Source organism: Stegostoma tigrinum, chromosome 23, assembly GCF_030684315.1.
Source record: "Stegostoma tigrinum isolate sSteTig4 chromosome 23, sSteTig4.hap1, whole genome shotgun sequence".
Taxonomy (NCBI): Eukaryota; Metazoa; Chordata; class Chondrichthyes; order Orectolobiformes; family Stegostomatidae; genus Stegostoma; species Stegostoma tigrinum.
In genome coordinates this window covers 20,330,978-20,352,837 of record NC_081376.1, presented here as the reverse complement: position 1 = coordinate 20,352,837, position 21,860 = coordinate 20,330,978, and the positions used below count along the sequence as shown (strand labels likewise).

Genomic DNA, 21,860 nt, shown 5'->3' with positions numbered 1-21,860 from the left:
TGAAGTTACATGAAATCAATGCAGAGGGAGAAGTCTAAGAGATCAGCGCAACACAATTTGTGATCAGCAGCAGTGAGCAAATGGGATCTGAGGGATGAGAAGAGCCATTGCATTTTCCAGTGACATGGATGTAAGGGTACAGCTGAAGTCAACTGTGCGATAAGAAGAAGGGCATTTCCATCATCGTAGGCAAAAACGTGAGCCGATGGAGATACCATCCTAATCACCTTTTTGACTCTCCCCTATCACTTTTCTGGAATGGCTCAAGAGCAATCTTAGCCCTTTGCTTGTTCCTCAAGTAGTGGTGGGGTTACTGGTGTACATCCTGGGCCACGTTTGAAGTATCAATGTCAAGTTATCCTTGATATTGATCAAAGGGAAGCAGGCTTATATTTCTTTTTGTGTATTCAATAGCTTCGGTTTGAACTCCAGAAAATCAATGACAAATGGGTTAAAAAAAATACACAGCTTATTGATTCTTTAAAGTAAAAGTAAAATTCTGTTCACACATCAAACTGTTTCTGGCATTTTCAGTTTACATCTGCACTTGTCAGAAATAGTACTGCAAGAGAGTTTGAAATCTTTACAAAATGGTTAAATGACTAATGATTATGCACAAATTCATGATAAAATATCTGCATTTCAATTCAGTCTCGAAATTTGCTGTAAGCTGACCAGGGAAAGCCCCTGGAAGTTCTTCCTTCTGTTAAAACGAGAAGTTTCACATTCTGATTGACACAGGCAAATGTACTGAGAAACAGCAGAAGATAGCCACCTGGAACGAAGAGAATGTGAGTACCATATCCAAATGTATAAAGTTCTTAAGCATGTTGTTAGTATGTCAAATGTTAAGAAAATAGTATTCAACCATTTTTGAAAGGATCCGTTTGAACTATTAGATTCCCTCTCCACAAAATTTCCTTATTTAAAACAAATTTGCATCATCGCACTGGGATTTTGGTTCAGCTTTATTTAAATACAGCTGTCTCACTGAATCAGCCCTTCCCCACAGCACTAAGGATTTCAGTCCTTCGCCAAAAGTTTCACCGATTGCATTTAAAAGATCATATATACAATGGAATAGCTGACCAGTGCAATTGTTATATCTGCGTTTGTGGAAAGCTCACATCTGAAACATTAACTCCATCTCTCTCAGAGAATGCTGCATGGACCCGAACATTTCTAGCTTGCTTTATTCCTGACCTAGAGGATACATTTGAATAACTTAAATTATTTGGATCTTGCTTATACTGGTGAAAGTTGAAGAAGGAAATAGGTACACTGCAGAGTGCAGAAAATAAAACTCAGGTCGACAAATAAAATATTGATCTGTTAGTTAAATGCCGCAGCTGACATAACCACCAAGAGAAAATGGAAGCAAAAAAAAAAAATCACAAAAGTAATCCAGGTCAGATAGCACTTTGAAAGACTCCACAGCATATTTTATTCCTAACATGAATACAGTCCAAAACTAGTTGGCTTCAGGAGTCAAATTAACAAAGCATGTGTGTGTTAGGGTAGCTATCTAGGAAGTCCCTACAATAAAGGCAGAAAGAGGGAAGGATAAAACAAAACCCAAAGCATTTCAGTTGTGTCCAAGTTCAAACCAGATATATAGCAATTACCTAACCATAAATTTAAACCGTGAACAACAAAAAGGGGAGTTACTATTGCTGCAAGTGTGCAATCTGGCACAGACAGACTATACACCTTTATTACAACACAACTATTGGATTAATGCCAACTGCAGTGTGTTCAGGAATGGAATCTGAGTAAAGCGGATAAAAATCAAAAGGACTGCGGATGCTGCAAGAACAAAAACACAAGTTGCTGGAAAAGCTCAGCAGGTCTGGTAGCATCTGTGAAGAAGAAAAAAAAAAGAGTTAACATTTCGGATCCGGTGACCATTCCTCAGAACAGTTAAGTGGATCCCAGGCTTCATAAGCACATTTTGGAATTAAAAATGAATTTTTCATGCAATGATCATTTTTTCTTCCATAATTAATTGGCTCATTAACAAAGGTGCAGGAAACATGACTGAGGCCATCTTTAATTGTTATTTAATCAGTCACACTTGCATTCTTTCTTCTTGAAAAGAAAAACCTTCAGATGAGTCATTTTTCTTTCATCTCTTCAGCTTACTAACAACCATTTAACGCAGCAACTCTCTATTCCATTTATCTTTTATGTTTATGTTTTCAAGTTGGAAGAGGTGGTGACAGGCTGTATTTATTACTTAACACCAGATTTTGAGTGGTTGTGGGATTTTTTTTTACTTGAACTACAGACAGGTGATCCCATAAAATATTAGATAATCGTATTCTCATCAAAACTTTTGATTCCTACTCTGTTAATTATAACAATATGTAACATTTTCCTTTTGCTAATTTTAACTCTGAAAAATAGAAGCAGATAATACCGGGGCAGAATTTCTTCTACAAAATAATATTTTTGTTGTTCCTATTAGCAAAACAAATGCAACTACTTGAATTACTTACTTCATTACTTTACAATAGATGTTCAATCTGACATTCACTCAAAACAAGTAGAAATTCTCTTAATCATTGATACCTGCACAATCCCTAATTTAACGAGGGGCCCCAAATGACACTCAATAGATAGAGTGCATTAAAATCTGAAACCTATAATCAGAGAAACTTCGATTAAAAATGATCAGTAGGATTCTCAAAGTCACTTTGGTTCTTTGAATTCAAACAATTTTTTTTTGATACATGTATTGTTGTAATGTGTGTTTCCAATTCTTGGAATCTACTTTGTTTTATCTTGAATATACTTAACTCTTATACCCAATCATGCCAATGCAGAACTTGAAGAATTTGCGTAGTTTGTCAGATCATTAAACAAGAACTTATCCTTTTTCTAAACTTTATTTAAATTTCTGAAAGACGACGTTCATATAATATTGATTGAAATGATATCACAAGGCATTACATTATTTGTGAAAACTCAAAGCAAGGCCAAATCAAACCACATTTAAAAGATTCAGGAAGTATGATTAAGGTATGCAAAGCTGCAATGACTACATTGTTTGAAGCCTGGGTTTCAAAAGCAGGCAGCATGTTGAAGGAAGTGCAAGATTATGGGAAATAACAGGCTCCACATATTATAGCTTGTGGAGAAAAAAAAAGGAATCCAAGTAATATTGTCCCTTTATCTCCTCAGTAGGAGATGTTATCTTTTGAGCTTCAAAAAAGAAGTGGTGTTCAGCGAAGTATGTGAATCTTATTACTGCTCAAGATGCCTATTTCTATATTTTGTATTATCAAGTCTTGTCCAAGCCCGAATTCCAGGATTCGCACTTAATGGGCTAATGAAAATCAAAGAAACTGAGTAAATAACTACCAGGTTCGGTACAGAAAATAAAACTAAGGATGAAGGATATGTTCACAGAGATGCTTTGAATAAGTTGAGTTGCTCTTTAGCAGTAGTAAATCGTGAATGCATAGGGACATTTAGAAGATGCATGCGCTTTGTCCTTCTTACCAAGTTTTCCCACTGTAATACCAGACATCTCAAAATTACTATACAGGCTATTTTATTTTTCCGTGAATTTGTGTGGCTATCATATTTCACAATGAGATTAGCACGAGTGCAGCAACAAAACAGACACTCATCAGCAACAGCACATGTTGGACCAAAACAACAACCAGCTAATTTTCCCTTGTAGCTGGGTACCGTAATATTTTCTTGCTCATTAAAAAGGACAACTTGTGTTGGCCTACACAGGGATTCCAGGGTTGTACTATGGTCAAATGACCATGCAGATTAGGAAAAAACAGTGGATGCACGATAATCGGACCTTTTACATAAGATCAGGTACAGAATTAGATGCATGGAAAAGTTCCTTCCAAACCACAAATGGCAAACAACCCCAGGGCAAGTCCAACAAAGATTAGATGCTGTGTAAAGCTTTCTCTGCACAGTTTGCTCAGTGTGTGTGAACGGCAACATTCTGGAGGAGTTAATGAACAATCAACTATTTTTCAAATAGTATTGTTATCACCAGCCAGACACATTCCAAAATGTTTCAGCCCAACCACCTTCCTGCTATTGGTCATCCAACAGAGCTGTCCCCGTGTAGTTCTGCTTTCCAGCTCCAGGAAAGCAAACAGACTCTTACATAATTCAACAGTTCTTGACTTACAGAAAAACAGCCTCTTATTTTTAAAATGAATTGTAAAGTTATTCAAAGAAAAAAAAGTTTTTACATTCACATGACGACCTTTTCTCCTTGCAGCACTGTCCAGAAAATTAAGCTTCAATCTCTGAAATACCTAGGTCAAACCTGGAAAGGTTAGCAACACCATTTTAGACTCCTTTTTAAGAGCTACAGGTGCACAATAGGCAGCTCCAATGAGCAGAAGATGGGGTAACTGGCAAGAAATATGGCACAGCCATATTTGCATCATTTCAATCTGCTGCCTTTATCCACTCCTATCCAGGTAGGTACATCTCACCAAGTCCAGGCACTGAAAGCGTTGGGGGGCTGGGTGGGTGTTCAACGACAGGACTTGACATTAATTCATGGAAGAGCTTGAGATACAATTTACCCTGATCTAACAAAAAAGGGCAAGAGTGGAATGAAATTCTAAAACAATTTAGTGGAAAATGCATGTCTTGGTGAGGTTAGTTTTAGATACAGGAATAAAATTCATAAGATTTATAGCTGTTGATCAGCTGAATGCAGTTCAGGAATTAATATAAAGATCAGCAAGATTGAAAAATAAAACATGATTATGCAATGGTGCTATTTACATGAAGGCAATAGCAAGTTAAAATCAAATCTACATTTAAATCCAATGCAAATATAAAATGACAAAAATAAATTGTTTGAAAGCAACATTATTGGCTGTTGCAGATTTTATGTAACAATCTCTCAATATATCAACACACATGGTCAACCTATCAAGCAGGTACAACTCACTCAGCTTTACTCCCACGTAGGATTTCACTTGAAATGAAGATCTAGAGTTCTGTAAGAGATCCCAGCCAAAAGCAACAAATCCTGTTAATTTCTTGCAAGGCACTTTCAATAAAGGTGGAACCTGCAAAATTTATCCACAAAGTTAAGCATCAGGCCAAAGTTGAAACCATTTCACATTAATGTGAAAGCGTCATCTTAAATGCTCCTAGCAGGGTCAAAGTATGGTCTATTTTAACCTAATTCAAAAATATACCGTGTCAATTGCTTTTTGCATTTGGAATCCACTATGACTAAATATTCCACTTGCATAAGTTTTGGTTTTACTTCAGAATTAAACAATAATTGAAAACACAAAAAAGGTGTCTTTGCACATATATTGTCTCCTTATCTGGAATCATCTACTGTAATCGCATTTCCCCATCCTTATCTCACATTCTTTAAATGGATTCAATATTTAATAAATTCCTTCTTAAAATAAGCAACTGTCAGATTCCAAAATGTGATACTTCACACTTCTTGTGCGTCACATCTCTTCCCACTCTGCAAGCCATCTGTGACTTATTGCAATCTTCAGACTTCTTTCATTGCTTGTAATGCCTCCAAATATTGATACATTTCAACATAATACCTCATGCCTATTTTCAAAGCGTTTACATGAAATCAAAAAAGATGTCCAATGCACCTATGCTACACATGATATTAACTTGATGCTGTCAATCAAGTAATTTAGAATTATTCATCTTGTTTTGACCCCACAACCATTTTCCATTAACACACACACTTTAAGATAATGTGCCATCATTTTGTAACCAAGTCTCCCAAGGCTCAGAAACCTTTCATAATCTATTGTATTCTCTTTATCTGTCTACTACAGATCAATGAGTTGAACTCCATCACGGATCAGACTAAATGGCCTACCATCTCGTTCACTGTTGAATATAATTGCAAAGCTTATTTTGCAGGAAATTTGTTGCGCAGCTATTTGGAATGTTGAGGATATGAAAGTCTCTATGAAACTTATTTTAAATCAATCTGTAACAAAATAATCTTAATTGATTTTAAAGATCCCACCGTCCTCTTGTTGGAGAGGGGATGGGCAGCTGTTCAGATGAGGAGTTCTGGGATCGTCTCTTACGACGATGCGCCAAGTGTACAAATTGTGGGCATAACTGGAAAAGTGCGTGCAAGACATATTGTGGTATGTGTCCGTTCACTACATGTTTTTGAAGCCTTTTTGTTTGAAGTTAAGCCGAAAAATATTCCTTTCTTCAGTACCAAAGAAAGAAAGGAAGCCAACGTCAGCAGGCTGAGGATCAAATCTTTGGCTGTTTCTGACTCGATATGTATCCTCTCGACAATAGGTGCTGGAGTAGGCCATTCGGCCCTTCGAGCCAGCATGATCATCCACAATCAGTATCCTGTTCTTGCCTTATCCCCATAACCCTTGATTCCACTATCTTTAAGAGCTCTATCCATCTCTTTCTTGAAAGTATCCAGAGTGTAGGCCTCCACTGCCTTCAGGGGCAGAGCATTCCATATATCCACCACTCTCTGGGGGAAGAAGTTTCTCCTCAACTCTGTTCTAAATGGCCTACCCCTTGTTTTCAAAACTGTGTCCTCTGGTTCTGGACTCCCCCATCAGTGGAAACATACTTCCTGCCTCCAGAGTGTCCAATCCCTTAATAATCTTATACGCCTCAATCAGATCCCCTTTCATCCACCTAAACTCAAGCGTATACAAGACCAGTCGCTCCAATCTTTCAACATATGATAGTCCCACCATTCTGGGAATTGACGTCGTGAACCTACGCTGCACTCCCTCAATAGCCAAAATGTCCTTCCTCAAATTTGGAGACCAAAACTGCACACAATACTCCAGGTGCTGTCTCATCAGGGCCCTGTACAGCTGCAGAAGGGCCTCTTTGCTCCTATACTCAATTCCTCTTGTTATGAAGGCCAGCATGCTATTAGCTTTCTTCACTGCCTGCTGTACCTGCATGCTTGCTTTCATTGACTCATGTACAAGAACACCTAGATCTCGTTGAACTTCCCCTTTGCCTAACTTGACTCCATTTCAATAGTAATCTGCCTTCCTGTTCTTGCCACCAAAGTGGATAACCACACATTTATCCACATTAAACTGCATCTGCCATGCATCTGTCCACTCACCTAGCCTGTCCAAGTCACCCTGTATTCTCATAACATCCTCACATTTCACCCTGCCACCCAGCTTTGTGTCATCAGCAAATTTGCTAATATTAGTTTTAATGCCTTCATCTATATCATTAATGTATATTGTAAATAGCTGCGATCCCAGCCCTGAACCTTGTGGTACCCCACTGGTCACCGCCTGCCGTTCCAAAAGGGACCTGTTTATCACTACTCTTTGCTTCCTGTCAGCCAGCTAATTTTCAATCCAAGCCAGTATTTTTCCCCCAATACCATGTGCCCTAATTTTGCTCACCAATCTCCTGTGTGGGACTTTAATCAAAGGCTTTCTAAAAGTCCAGGTATACTACATCCACTGGCTCTCCCTTGTCCATCTTCACAGTTACATCCTCAAAAAATTCCAGAAGATTAGTCAAGCACAATTTCCCCTTCGTAAATCCATGCTGGCTCTGACCTATCCTGTTACTGCTATCCAAATGATTCGTAATTTCACCTTTTATAATTGACTCCAGCATCTTACCCACCACTGACGTCAGGCTAACCGATCTATAATTCTAACCTGGTAGAATTCCATCAGCAGGACTCACTTACAAGCTAGACAATAGAAAAGACAGGGAAACTAAAGGTAGTTGATGCATCTACAGGCTGTGCCAATCTAATCCAAAACCCGGTCAAATTGTATCAGTGATAATGGGAACTGCAGATGCTGGAGAATCTAAGATAATAAAATGTGGAGGCTGGATGAACACAGCAGGCCCAGCAGCATCTCAGGAGCACAAAAGCTGACATTTCGGGCCTAGACCCATCCAGAGAGGGGGATGGGGTGAGGGTTCTGGAATAAATAGGGAGAGGGGGGGAGGCGGACCGAAGATGGAGAGAAAAGAAGATAGGTGGAGAGGAGAGTATAGGTGGGGAGATAGGGAGGGGATAGATCAGTCCAGGGAAGACGGACAGGTAAAGGAGGTGGGATGAGGTTAGTAGGTAGGAGATGGTGGTGCGGCTTGGAGTGGGAGGAAGGGATGGGTGAGAGGAAGAACAGGTTAGGGAGGCAGACACAGGTTGGACTGGTTTTGGGCTGCAGTGGGTGGAGGGGAAAAGCTAGGCTGGTTGTGTGGTGCAGTGGGGGGAGGGGACGAACTGGGCTGGTTTTGGGATGCGGTGGGGGGAAGGGGAGATTTTGAAGCTGGTGAATTGTGCGAAGTTCTGACAGAAAAAAAGTAGAGAGGAGGAAATAAAAAAACTTTAGGCCAAGTTAAGTGAAACCATTTTGCTGGAGGGGGGTTGGGACCCAAAACATCAGCTTTCCTGCTCCTCTGATGGTGCCTGCCTGCTGTGTTCCTCCAGCTCCACACTGTTCTAGTAAGAATTACCAATGCTGGCGTCAGAGATCTTTAAGCAAAACTCATGTTCTTTACCAATCCTGCTGAAAACATGCTTTAGGAGACAGAAGCAACTAATTAGTTACTCCCATGTACCTGTAACATGGTAACATGATAATAAAGCTAATTCTATTCTATTTTATTCTTTCAATTATACAGAACTTGCTCAGCTCTCGTTAAACAGTAGTGAATCCATAACTATCAGACACAGCAATCTATTCCAGAGTTCATGATGCCTTGAGATTAAATACCACCCACCCTTAGATTCTTTTTTTGTATTTTGACAAGAGCACAACCTAATTTTTTTCTAATTTAACTCAATCTATCAATCTAAACAGGATTTATTCCCTTCATTTTAAAAATTATATCACCCGAATATCAACGTTTACCCAGTGAAGAATACCCCAGCTCCTAAATGCTAACCCGATAGCTATAAACAGTTGTATAGAATGTTTTACCTTTATCTACCCGAGATCAGTAATCTCATCCATTGTTAAACCTGATTTTCATTGCATTGAAATGAATGGGACAGAGATTCACACCTATGAATAACAACCCAGGCGAAGATGAAAATTTACTACTTAATCCTCTCCTCAATTCTCTTATTATTTGTGTTTTATAGCAGTAAGTGATCTATGGAAAATATAAGTTGACTTGCTTGCCTTTTGTAACTAACTTTTTAAATCAGAAAGTTGGAGCTGCAATGAGGCTGCAGGATTTTATTGGGACAAACTGCTGCGCAAATGCATCAAGTGCTCAGATGTGTGTGGGCAACATCCTCAACAGTGCTCAGAAGTTTGCTACGGTAAGAAATTAGTAAACAAAAAGTTATTTTTGTAAGCACAAGTACATAAATCAGGATCTTGATTATTTTGGCTATTAAAAACAGTACTTTTCTGCACAGGACTTTGCTGCATATATATCCATCCTGATTACTGTATTCACGCACTGGACAATCACAAAGACATTTCCAGCAGTTTATAATATCAATAGCAGCCAATTAACTCAGTTGGCTGAATGGCTGTTTTCAAAGCAAGGTGAAACACTGCAGATTTGATCTTCTCACTGGCTGATGTCCCACTTTCTCAATCTCACCCCTCAACTGAATCATGGTGACCCTCAGGTGAAGCTCATCACCAGTTGGTGTTCTCATAATCCTCTGGCACTACAGCGACTGTGCAGTCAATTGCACTCAAGTGACAGGGTTGTGTTGTTATGGTTTATTTTCATTACCAATTTTCTGTCCCTGTATATCTGAGCACTTGCAGCACTGAATGTGGATAAGCTGCTTGGTGATCGTTCACTGCCTTTAGACTACATTTCAGGTAAACCTGGTACTACAGAGGAATAATAGACTTAAGACTGCAGGATAGATGTAGCCCAAGTAGATGAAATGCTAGTTTTAGCAGTCTGGATTCCACTAATTTTTCAGGAGCCATGCATAAGAAATTGAGAGGATGCTTTCAATTAGATTGAGATTTAGAATCAGAACCAAATAGTGTCAGTGCCAATTTGAAAAATGAGTTGTGACAAAATATTTTAACCCATGATTTTATGATGCTGGGGAATTTGAGCACAAACGCAGAGCACAGCACTACACATTCAAATTCATAGCATCAGCTACACACATTTTGAATTATTCCCCAACCTTTTCCCACCAAAGGTTGGCTGATTTCTCAGCCAAGTAGCAAACCTCATGCCAAGTAATCTTGATATCAAGGATGGATCTTTGCAGGCAAGCCAGTTGGTGAACTTCAGGGGAAAAATAAAAAAAAAAGAGTACAGCATTGGGAAGCTGTTCAACTGCTTTCCATTTCTCTGAGACCTCCGGAGGAGCTGACATCATTGACAGTTGTGGGAACGGCTTGGTGGTCAGTAATAAGGATAAGTTTCAGGAGAAAATGGAAGTATCTAAGAGTTGGCATTCTGCTTCTGCAAGATAGAGGGCAGCACACCAGAAAACACAGACAATTCTTCACGAAGGACACAATCTGGTTACATATCCATTCCCAAGCTTGCAATGGGGAAGTGGGAAGCCTCTCTGCTTCTTTTTGGGAGGCGGCCTGGATAATCTCCATCTACTACTACCCTTCTTTGCCAGGCTGAGCTGACTCACACTGCGAACATTTCCCATTTAGCTCATCTCACTCTCTCAGGATCAAAAGATGACCAAGGGTCCCAGTAACTTGGTCTGGTCATAGGGCATAGAGAGTATATACCTTGTTCAGGTTGTACCCAGGGCACTCACCCCCACAACTGTGTCTCCAATACAGTGATAATATTAAAGTTAAAAAATTTTCTTCCAACTTTCATCCTGTTGATGTCATCTGTTCCATCTCATATTTGTTCCCTTACTTTCTGTTGGAAGTTTGGGGGAAGAGGCTAGCTACCAGTACCAATTACAAACCCACAATTGCTATAATTACTTTGACCACACTACCACACACCCCCTTCTTATAGAAGAGCTCCTGTCCATTCTCCTTGTTATTTCATCGCATCTGTTCATGATGCTACCATTCACATAGGTACCTTTGAAAGAACATAGAATATTACAGCACAGTACAGGCCCTTCGGCCCTCGATGTTGTGCCGACCTGTCATAGTGATCTCAAGCCCGTCTAACCTACACTATTCCATGTACATCCACATGCTTATCCAATGATGACTTAAATGTACCTAAAGTTGGCGAATCTACTACTGTCGGAGGCAAAGCGCTCCATTCCCTTACTACTCTGAGTAAAGAAACTACCTCTGACATCTGTCCTATATCTTTCACCCCTCAATTTAAAGCTATGCCCCCTCATGCTCGCCGTGACCATCCTAGGAAAAAGGCTCTCCCTATCCATCCTATCTAACCCTCTGATTATTTTATATATCCTCAGCCAATGGTTCCCCCAACTGTTGTTGACAGAGCCCTCAGTTCTTCTGGACCCAGTCGCAGCACTTGCCCCTCACAGCTTCCTCTCCACTAGGTTTCCCCTAGTCTTTTACTTTAAAATGATGAGATTGGTCAAGAAGAAAGTACCACCACATCCAGCAGGAATGCCACCAAATATCACCCCCACCCTTGTCAACATTGTGCAGGGACTGGCCCCTCAGCAACGAGTCCACTCCTAACATGCCTCTCTTCCAGCTCACTCCATGTAAATCACAGAAGGTGAAAAACTTGTCCTTTCATCTCCTTCCTTCTGTGTCCAAGTTCTAAGCAAAGTTACCAGGAGAAAGCAATGGTTTTCTTGTATTTGCTATTTAATCTATTGCATTTGCCACTCTCGATGCAGCCAATTTTTGGTTTGGTTTGGTTTTACCGGATGATCCCATTGTAGACCTCCTCTGTCCTTAAGAATAATACTTCCTCCCCCCCTCCCCCCCACACAATTACGTGCCACCTCAGTCCACCCCCTCACAATCGTACCAACACTTGTGTCTTAGGCCTGCTGCAGTGCTCCAGAGAAACTCAACACAAGCTGTAAGTGAGACCCCATCTTCCACGCAGGGACTTAACTGCCTGCAGGACTGAATATTTGAGTTGAAGAATTTCAGAACACGAACTATCCTCCACCTTGATTACATCACCTTCTTCTCCCCCTCCTCCACCACCACACTTTCCCCGGCCCCTCAGAATAACTGTAGTTAGCATGGGTTCGCTCTCCGCAAAGCAAATCTATTTTAAATATCTACATGTACCATTAGCACCCGTGTTGCATCTTTACTTTTATTTTGAGCTATTAGCACTGCCATTGACTTATGCTCTGGGAACTATGACCATCTGTCCTACTCATTCCGCCAACCCCTGTCAGTCAACAGCAATACAGACCATAATTTTTCAACACCCTTCAAGTCCGGAAAGAATCATACAGGACTCAAAACTTAAACACTTTTTCTACATAGTTGCTGCCATACTTGCTGACTTTCTCCACCATTTTGAATGTTAATGCAATGATAATCCTTACTAGCAAGGTGGATTGAAATTTCTGTGCTATGGTTGGTAGCCTAACCCACTGAGTCATGGAAGTCTCTGCTTTCCTAAGAATGGGGAATATTTGCTGAGCAGAAATGCATCCTGCTGCAGCGGTACCATGTAGCAGATGGAGATGGCAATGTGATGTCCTATGAACAGGAGAACTTGACAAAAAGGAAATAGTTTGCAGATGTCCACAGGAACACAAAGTCAAGTCAAATGCCCTTTGCACTCCTATTGCCTTTTAGAGCCTGGGAAGAGTACTAGTGAATATCTCAGCACCTCTCACTTGTGCACAAAGCCACACAGAGCACAGGACAGGGCATTGTTTGTCCCCTTCTGACTGCTTTCCACTACATTAAAGATGAAGGCCATTTTTGTAGGCCTATCCTAAAGCTGCTTACTTGGGATGTGCAAGCTTTTCTGCAATGTGGTACTGCCAACAAACCCAACACCTGACAAAGCTATTACCAAAGTCAGATGCACGAAGGGTATCATGTTCTTTATTGTATTCTGCTTGAAGGTCTAGGTTATGCATAGTCAGTGGGAAAAAAATCAGGCAGCTGAAGGTCTTGCAAGCAGCATGACATCCCTACGGGAGACGCCTTGCTCTGTTACGAAAAGGCTACATGACGGACACAGAATTTAGAAGTGTGGTTACACCATCCTGCAAATAGCAACTTCATTTCTTTTCTATTGCCCCTTGCATATTGTTAAACAGTTCTACTATGCGCAATTCGTTCTTAAAACAAATTTGTGTCATTGAAATAGGATTGCTCTGTAACCAATGGGGTGTCTATTTCATTTACTGCAGTTTCTTCTCAATATCAATGAAGAAGCGATTGTAGTAACAGTCTTACATACTGCAGGAAGCATCACCCAGCCCAGCAAGCGGCACTTAGGCAAGTCGCCCATGAGAAGGAGAGAGCAGCATTAAGTGTTACTTTCAAGTGTCAAGTTCAGACAAACATGAGAGAAATTCAAACACCTAGCCAACTCACCATATCCCCACAGCTGACAGCAAATAATTGACCTATTGATTCCACTAATTTTAAACGTGCTACATCCCATCCAGCTGCATTCTCTTTCTCCCACAGGAAGCAACTCTACACAAACTGGGTATCTGTCCCTTGCCTCAACAGTAAATAGCAGATTAACTATGTTGGAGATGTTTCTTGCAATTGTTTGGAAAGGAATCATAATCTCTACTGGAGTCATAGCAACATCTTCAGGCTTAGTCAGAGTTTGGCTGCAAGGCTGAACACTTAGAGCTTAGTCACATTAGCTTCAGTACAGTTGAAGTTTGAACATTGGCCTCATTAGACACAATAAGGTGGGAGTACCTAAAAGATGTGGTTGTACTCGGAAAAAACTCCCATTTTGATCATACAAGTATAGCATCCAGGCTAACCCTCCAACTTCCACAATAGAAGTCATGGTAACAGCACTTATTAGCTGTTTAAAGTCAAGGACAGCAGGGCTCAAATTGTAGTGGTAAAAGAGATTGTCATACATTTGCAATTTTAAAAAAAGTGAAAATCCCTGTAAATGCTTGAAAATCAAACTAATTCCAAAGCTGAGATGACAACTTTAAGGCAGCATGCTGAAAAGATCTTGCTGGCTACAACCAGTTGAAACTTTACCCTACCAGCCAGAATTTTGCAAGTTGTCATATACAAAGAATCATTAGACCTCCACATTGCTTTTAAAATGAACTGTACAAAATGATCAGAGGTATAGATAGACAGCGAGAGACATTTTCCTAGGGTGGAGGTAGCCTTTACAAGGGGGTCATAATTTTAAAAAGTGAGTAGAGGTTGATATAGGGGAGATGTCAGAGGTAGGTTCTTTACTCAGTGGTAGGGGCGTGGAATGCATTGCCAGAGAGGGTAGTGGAATCAGCCTCATTACTGGCATTTAGGCAGCTATGAGATAGGCATATGGATGATAGTATAAAGTGGCAGTGGAGGTTAGATAGACCTTAGGTTTCGGGTAAAAGTTCAGGACATTGTGGGCCGAAGGGCCTGTACTGTTCTATGTTCTAACCCAAATTACACCACTGAAAAATTGAGCAGAGTCCTCAAACACCCAACTTAAAAAGTGCCCTGGCAGAACGGGAGGCTCTCTCTTTGGTATAAATTAAACACGAGAGATTGTTCGATGTATCAGTGCATCCTCATATCTGACTCCATTTCAATTCTGGAATTGATTATACTTCTCCCTCATTTTGAAGGGATCACAGACACAAAGGCGGATACCCAAAATACTCTGAGACACTGTCTCTCACACGAAGATCATTCCAACATCCTCCTCTTTGCGATTCTGGCAGCGAGTGTCTGTGTCGTTACTTGTATATTTCTGATGCTGTTAGCTTGCTGTATCAAGAGGTGGGTTCCTTCCACGTGCAGCACGGAGTCCATCCACAAGACTAATACATCCTCAAAAGGTCAGTAATTGAAAACATACATTCTTAAATTTTACTTGCAACAGAAATTTTAAAAAGGCATAGGAGAATTTTAACTAGTGAGCTGACCAACAGGAGAGGGGATTAGCAAATTCTAAACCTGCAGATAGTGCAGTGGGTTAATGTCTGCATTTTAAACTCTGCAAACGCATCTATTTTGTACCTGGGCTTTCCCAAACAAACTGGAGTCTGTGGACATGATCACAACCTCTACCTGACCGTTAAAGCCTCAATACTTAAAAATGTACATTCAAGAAGACTTGGATTCCCAAGGAGGCTAAGTAGTGAGTGCGGCTGGAGCCATTTAAGAAGCTGAGCAAAAGGGTGAACACTAACCTCAACCACTGTGATGCAATTATTCACCAAAAACAGGCACACGTCAAGTTATACTCAAACTATCAACACACTGATTCAGATCTTCCCAACCCTCTACTGCATGACACACCTCAGACCAACACACCAGCCAGTGCTCGCTCAAGAAACCTTTTCACCCCACTGAAGAGACGATGATGTTGGTCCTCATCTTTTTGACACACTCAAAAAAACACCGTCCCTCTATTCTCTCAATATATTCCGTACACCTGCAGCTCTTTTTTGCTTTCCCTCATGCAGACAAATGTAGAGAATGATGGGCAACCCACCAGTTATTGTCAATCTGCCCATCATGGAATTGGAGGTAACAGAGGTCCTATGAGTGGAGGAGGAACGCACAGCAATTGAGACATAAATATGGTGGTCATCCAACTGGCAGAATTACAGTGTTAAGACAGGAAACGTCATTTAGTTCCTTCAGTCTGTTTTGTAATTCAAAGTATCGCTTTTGGTATGTAACTAAACTTCATGCACACTTTTACCCTAAATCCTTAATACCTTCAGATAATCTTACAAGAAAATTTGAAATTGATAATTAATGTAACATCAAATGCTATTAAGAAGAGAATTCCAAACCTCTTACGCCCTTTGTACGTAGGAATGTCCCTTCATTACACCAAAGAGTCTGGTTGTCATCTTGAGTGTGGGAGTCCTAGACCACCCATAATCAAAATAGATCAAGAAATGGTGCTCATCAGAATAGCTTTAAAATTTTGGACTGATGCTCAGTATCCCAGGTCAGTCTAATCAGAGCTTTCCGTAGTTGGCACATGGAATGCTTAGGTATCCAGATGGGAGGTCAGCAGTCCAATGGTCTATGATGCTTGTGGATCTATTCTTCGTACCTTCCATTTTTATCTTTACATGATTTAAAAAATACACTGTTCTAGTATTTTTTGTAAAAATGTAGAATTTGCCAAGATAGAATATCCTCAGCTTCTTTCCCCTTGATGAAGCCGGTGAAGCAAATGTGTAGCAAGATCTAATCAATGGCTTGGGGTAGTACATTTAACATTTGAAAAGTGCAAAACACTTCATATCTTCTGCGAATAGAGTCTGAACATTGCATTCCACAACTGCTGGAATGTTAAGATTATTCTAGAGCTGGTGGCTTACTTCCTGACTTTAAGGCTCCCCAATAACTAACAGGCTTCATAATAGAAAAAGCCCTCTTCAGGTGTCTGAATGGGTGCAACTATGATGTGGACTGTGTTGGACTGGGGTGGACAAAGTTAAAAAGGAAAAAAAAACAACAACACACACGCCAGGTTTAGTCCAACAGGTTTATTTAAAATCACTGGCTTTTGACGTGCAGCCCCTTCAGCTGGTACGGTGAGAGAAGAGCACACACACAGTTTATAGGCAGAAAGATGAAGGGCAAAGAGGCCAAAGGATCATCCCAACTGACGTGAGTGGAGTGAACAACCCTAAAATGGCTGGCTGACTGACTGGCTCCTGTTGGAGTCTTCATTTATACATTCCTGCATTTTAGAAATTGCAGAAGCAGAGTATAGAGAACATGATTAGGAGACGCAAGTTTCAATTAAGATGCAAACTCCAGGATCTCCTTCAATTCACCGCTGAGATAAAAGGTTTTATCAGTGCCTGCCTAATTTTCCAAACTTCAAAACAGGAAGAGGGTGATGGTAATGTATAAAAGGGTGACATCTCAGGTCAGACACTGAATTGTAGGTGTGAGGCCTTGTCTAGAATCAGTCCGAGATTTAACCTGGAATCAGGCTGGTTTTATTCCGAAAGCAGGAATTTCTAAAAATACCACACTGACGAACTACCAATTATGTTTCTTGAACAAAATAGAACATATCTGCAAATAAACAAACATCTCATAAGAAATTATTCACCCCACAGGTTTGAGAGGGCGCACGTGAGTCCGTGTGTAATAAGTAATTCAAAACTGTACAAACTAATAAAAGTGGAGAGTTCATAATTTAATCAAGGTGATGACATCTAAAAAATGACAAAGGAAGATTTTACAGAAACAGAATGCATAGTGGTATCACCTGTAGCACAACCTGTACCCAAAATCACGGTTGAGGCCATCTTCATGGTACAGAACTTTACTATCAGTCTGTGCTTGGAGACGCTGCACGGTTGTATATCTTGAAGTCCACCTTGCAGTACACTTACCCAAAGAGTGGAGGCTGAATGCCCCTGACTGCTGAAGTGTTCCAGTTGGAAGGGAACATTCCTACCTGGTGATTGTTGCACAGTGCCCATTCATCCATTTTCCTTGAGTCTGCATGGTCTTGTCAATATATCATGCCTCAGCGTTTCCTTATCTGCAGCAGATGAGATTGGCTGCGTCATGAGTATCTGCCATGTATGTGATGGTTGTACCCATGGCAAAGATCTGACATGTCTAGCAAAGGTTGCCATAACAGGCCTGTGGGGTGTTGAGGTTGATGCTGCCCTGAAGGTTGGGTAAATTGCTGCGAATCATGGTCTAGGGTTTGGTGGTTGTTTGAAGGCAAGAAATGGGGGCATAGGGAAGATCTTGGCAAGATGCTCACTGTCATGAATGACATGAAGGCTGCAAAGAACTTGATGTAGTTTCTCTGTGCCAGAGAAGTATTGTACACCAAAAAGCGTACTCTATTGGTTGTAATCTGTGTCTGTCTTTTGACAAGGTCGTGGCAGCTTTTCGTTGCAGCACGTCTGAATTGGTAGGGTTAAGCATCATATCCTGTTCTCGTGAGGGCATCCTTCAAAACCTTCAAGTGTCCATCATGTTCGTCCACATCTGAGCAGATCCTATGTATGTACAGGACTTATCTGTAGGGGGTGGATTTTTTAATGTTTACAAGTGTAGCATCGTGAAGTTATCCGTGGGTTTGTGGTAGAGTGAGGTACTGAGGTGTCAGTCCTTGATGGAGATCTGCAGCTAAGAACAAGACAGATTCTGAAGAGTTAGCCCATGGGTGACTCAGACAGTGGGATGAAACTTGTTGATATCCCTGTATAGTTGTTTCAGTGATTCCTGCTTTCAGAATTAAGCCAGTCCAATTCCAGGTTAAAACACAGGCATATTCTGGACAAGGCCTCACACCTACAATTCAATGTCTGACCTGAGATGTCACCTTTTGTATATTACCATCACTCCACCTGCTTGAAGTTTGGTAAGTTAGACAGGCACTGATGAAACTTTTAATTATCTCCGGGCATTGACTTCAAAGAGATCCTGGAATTTGCATCTTAAATCAAAATGTGCACCTCCTTTCTAACCGTTTTCCATACCCTGCTTCTGCAATTTCTGGAATGCAAGCAAGTATGAATAATTAAAGATTCAACAGGAGGCAGTCAGCCATTCATTTTAGGGTTGTTCACTCCACTCACCAGTTATAATGATCCTTCGATCTCTCTGCCAATAAACTGTGCGCTGTGGTCTCTCAGCTCCTGACAAAGGTGCATCTCTAATACTATTCCAAAAGCTTAACACCATTTAGGACCATCCAAATTCACTTACGATCTTATCCACCCGCTTAAACATCCATTTGCTCCACCACTGGTACATGGTTTCTTTGACACCGACTTCACAGCCGCCTAGAAGCACAAGGGTAGCAGGTTCATGGGGATACCATTACGTAAGTTACCTCCAAAAGCATACCTACTTAACTGGTATTTGCACTGTTTTGCTTCCTCATTGCTGAAATTCTTGGAATTCCTGAACAGCGTTAAGGGAATACTTTGCTATATGTATCACGGTGATTAAGATGGTTATTTATCTTTGACAAAATCATGGTAACAAAGGGGATGGGGAAAATGTGCATCATTGTTCCCCATGATGACATCCTGAAAATTAATGTTAATAAACCCTTCTGTTTAGATGTAAACTATCAGCTACCAAAGGATTGCATCTCATTTGTTCTTAAAGGGCCATTAGCAGTGTTCTGTCAAACTTAACATTCAAAAAGGGTGGAACAGTACAGTTGGTGAAAGCAGTAATCTTCAGTAAAATGAAATCAGGCGAGTTATACAACCTATGCATTCAGTTGCATCCCAAATACAATGCCAAGGAAATGCCCATTTGAAGGAACTATGAGATTTTGGTGCTCATGAAAGCTAGGTACAAGGTCAAGTTAAATATCAAGACCACCTAAGGGACAATGCAGATTTTGTTACAGACCAGAGCAATGAAGTGTTAGATGACAATACTGATGAGTTATGTTAAAAGGAGGTTTGTATGCATCATCTTAATCTGATGCAGACTGCAGAAGTTATGGGAATATGGCTAGTGTGTGCTAGGCCAGGAGGCAATCAGGAAACTTTTTAAAAAATATAAAAATGTCAGCTTCACCCAAAAGATGACTTAATTGGGTAAACAAACATTGTTGGGTACTCCAACTCAATGAAATATTTGAATTAATCAGGTGAATGGTCTGGTCCATTGTGCATAAAAATCAGGCCGCACAACTGGAAGGTTTGCAGTTAGTTGGAATTGACTATAGGCTCGTTAGCTCAGTTCAACCAGCCAGATACTGAAAACTAGGAACAACTAGCTTCTCACATATAGTTAGAATTGAAAGAGGTTGTGTATCATAACAATTTAAACAGATAAGGCTAGAGAGCGAAGGAAGAGAGCGCTCAAGAAAGAATCTGAAGTGAGAAAAATTTCTGGCATTGGAGAAATGACCAAACAATTAAGATGAATGGAATCTAAAAGCTAAAACAGAAAAATTTTAATCTGTTACGTGTGTATATTTGACTGCCAATTTAACATCTAGATCTAAATGGAAAGTGTGGCAAGATATTTCTACAGTCCTAAAACTAAAGGAAACTCTACGATAGGGTTGAGGCAGTGGCTAATAGAAAAAGTACACAGACAAGTCAAAAATGGTTTTAAATCAGTTGGCTTACCCTGATAATGGGAAACTTGAAGGATTTTGCAGAAGTTGCCTGCTTTCCCCACCTCCCCCCCCGCCCAGTATTGAGATTGTTTCTGTTCTAACAGATGGACTACTACAACCGAGTGTCGAAGGAGATGATCATAATCAAAGTATATCCTCCAATCCATCATTATCTGAGCCATCCGAAACTTGTAGCTATTGCTTCTCAGATCAGAGGATCTCAGATAAAGAACAAAAGGTATCAAACACAGCAACTCATCAGTGCATCCAAGTATTATCTGCAAATAACACAAGAGTTCCTCCTTCTGCTACAGTTTACAAAGAGAAGCCATTTCAGATCATCTGTTCTCCTTCACAACCCAGCATAAAAGAAACTCCGAGTTTCCAGGAGAAGTGTCACATGAAATATTGATGACTTTAAGCTTAAGCCATTTATTCCACTGAAAGTCAACTGGACTCCAACACACCACTTCCACAGAAAAACTGGTCATTAACCCTTCCACTCAGATGTCAAAAGACACAAGATTTAGGCCTCTTCTGTAATATCTTAAATCCTGATAAAATACGGCCCATGGCCAATGGCTCACCTCAAACAACAGTACAGTTTGGGGTGGGGGGGGGTGGGCAGAGGAATGGCGTGTTCCAGTCATCTTCAGACAGCTTGCACAGAAGGAAGGATAGGAGTCACTTAAGACAAGCATTTCTATTGTATTCTTACTGAAGGCTTCACAAGTCTCAATCGTTATGCTTGGGTGAGCAAATGCACTGAACCACATTGCATCAAAATCCTTTGGCTGTTCAGTCTGCAGATTTCTATATGCCCTTGTGCCTACTGAGTGCATAAATAGGGTTGGAGGTGTGGGGCAATATTGGCCTAAATACCACTTTGTGGTGTCTTGAGAAACATACTGCATGTGGAATCGAATAGCCAATATCACCACATACATTTGTGAAAAACAACTGCAGTCCCTGTTGTATAGTGGCCCAGCAAGGAACTTGGAACTGTAGATATGGAAACACAAAGTGGAATTCATGCAGGTAGTCACTAGACAAGGCATTTTGACAAGCAGAGCTAGTCATGCCACTTCCAAGCAATGACAGTGTGTTGCTATGTCTATTGGAAAAGGATTGCACCTTCAAATTTATGCTACATCAATACAACATGACTTTGTTAATTAATCTATCTTTGGGGCTCTGCTGTTAAGGTGACTCACTTGTAAATGAAACTCTACCATAGGACTGAGAAGGTGGCTAATGGAAAATTTTATACCTCTTATAGGAAAAATACACAGACAAGCCAAAATGGTTCAAGTTAGTCGGCATACCCTCAGGAGCAGGAAATTTCAAAAGGTCAACATGCAAACCAAAAACTAGTGAAGACATAGGAAAAGTGGGGACAAGACCTCTCATGTCATTGTTTTCATTATATTAGTGCCTGAAACAAACAGGATAGATACAAGTTTAATGTTTCAATATTTTGGGGTGGCAGTGCAACTTGCGCAGGAGTATAGCAAGTGCTATAAATGGAAGGCAGAATAACAGAGACAATGAGCATGGTATGTTGGTGGGGGAAAAATAATGTCAGGAAGGAAGAAAGTGTGGGGTGGGGGGGGGGGTAACGACTGGTCAATGTTGTACTAATAAAACAGGAAATGAAATTAGCTAAATGCTGAAAGTTTGTTATTCTTCTGTGTAAATGGGAGACA

The 21,860-nt window shown here is 40.5% G+C and overlaps 1 protein-coding gene across 3 annotated transcripts; it reads left to right on the top strand.

Annotated features, from left to right (window-relative positions):
• Positions 1-726: 726 nt before the first annotated feature.
• On the top strand, positions 727-21,737 carry LOC125462482 (tumor necrosis factor receptor superfamily member 13B). Of its 3 annotated transcripts, none has more exons than XM_048552553.2 (5): positions 727-791; positions 6,010-6,143; positions 9,182-9,298; positions 14,687-14,899; positions 20,259-21,737. In XM_048552553.2, exons 2-5 carry the CDS (start codon positions 6,038-6,040, stop codon positions 20,564-20,566), a joined length of 744 nt encoding a protein of 247 aa, XP_048408510.1. In that variant the 5' UTR covers positions 727-791; positions 6,010-6,037; the 3' UTR covers positions 20,567-21,737. The 3 variants fall into 3 exon arrangements, with proteins under 3 accessions (XP_048408510.1, XP_048408509.1, XP_048408508.1); XM_048552552.2 differs by lacking the exon at positions 727-791 and adding an exon at positions 4,271-4,463 and having other exon boundaries at positions 14,696-14,899; XM_048552551.2 differs by lacking the exon at positions 727-791 and adding an exon at positions 4,271-4,463.
• The last annotated feature ends 123 nt before the right edge of the window (positions 21,738-21,860 follow it).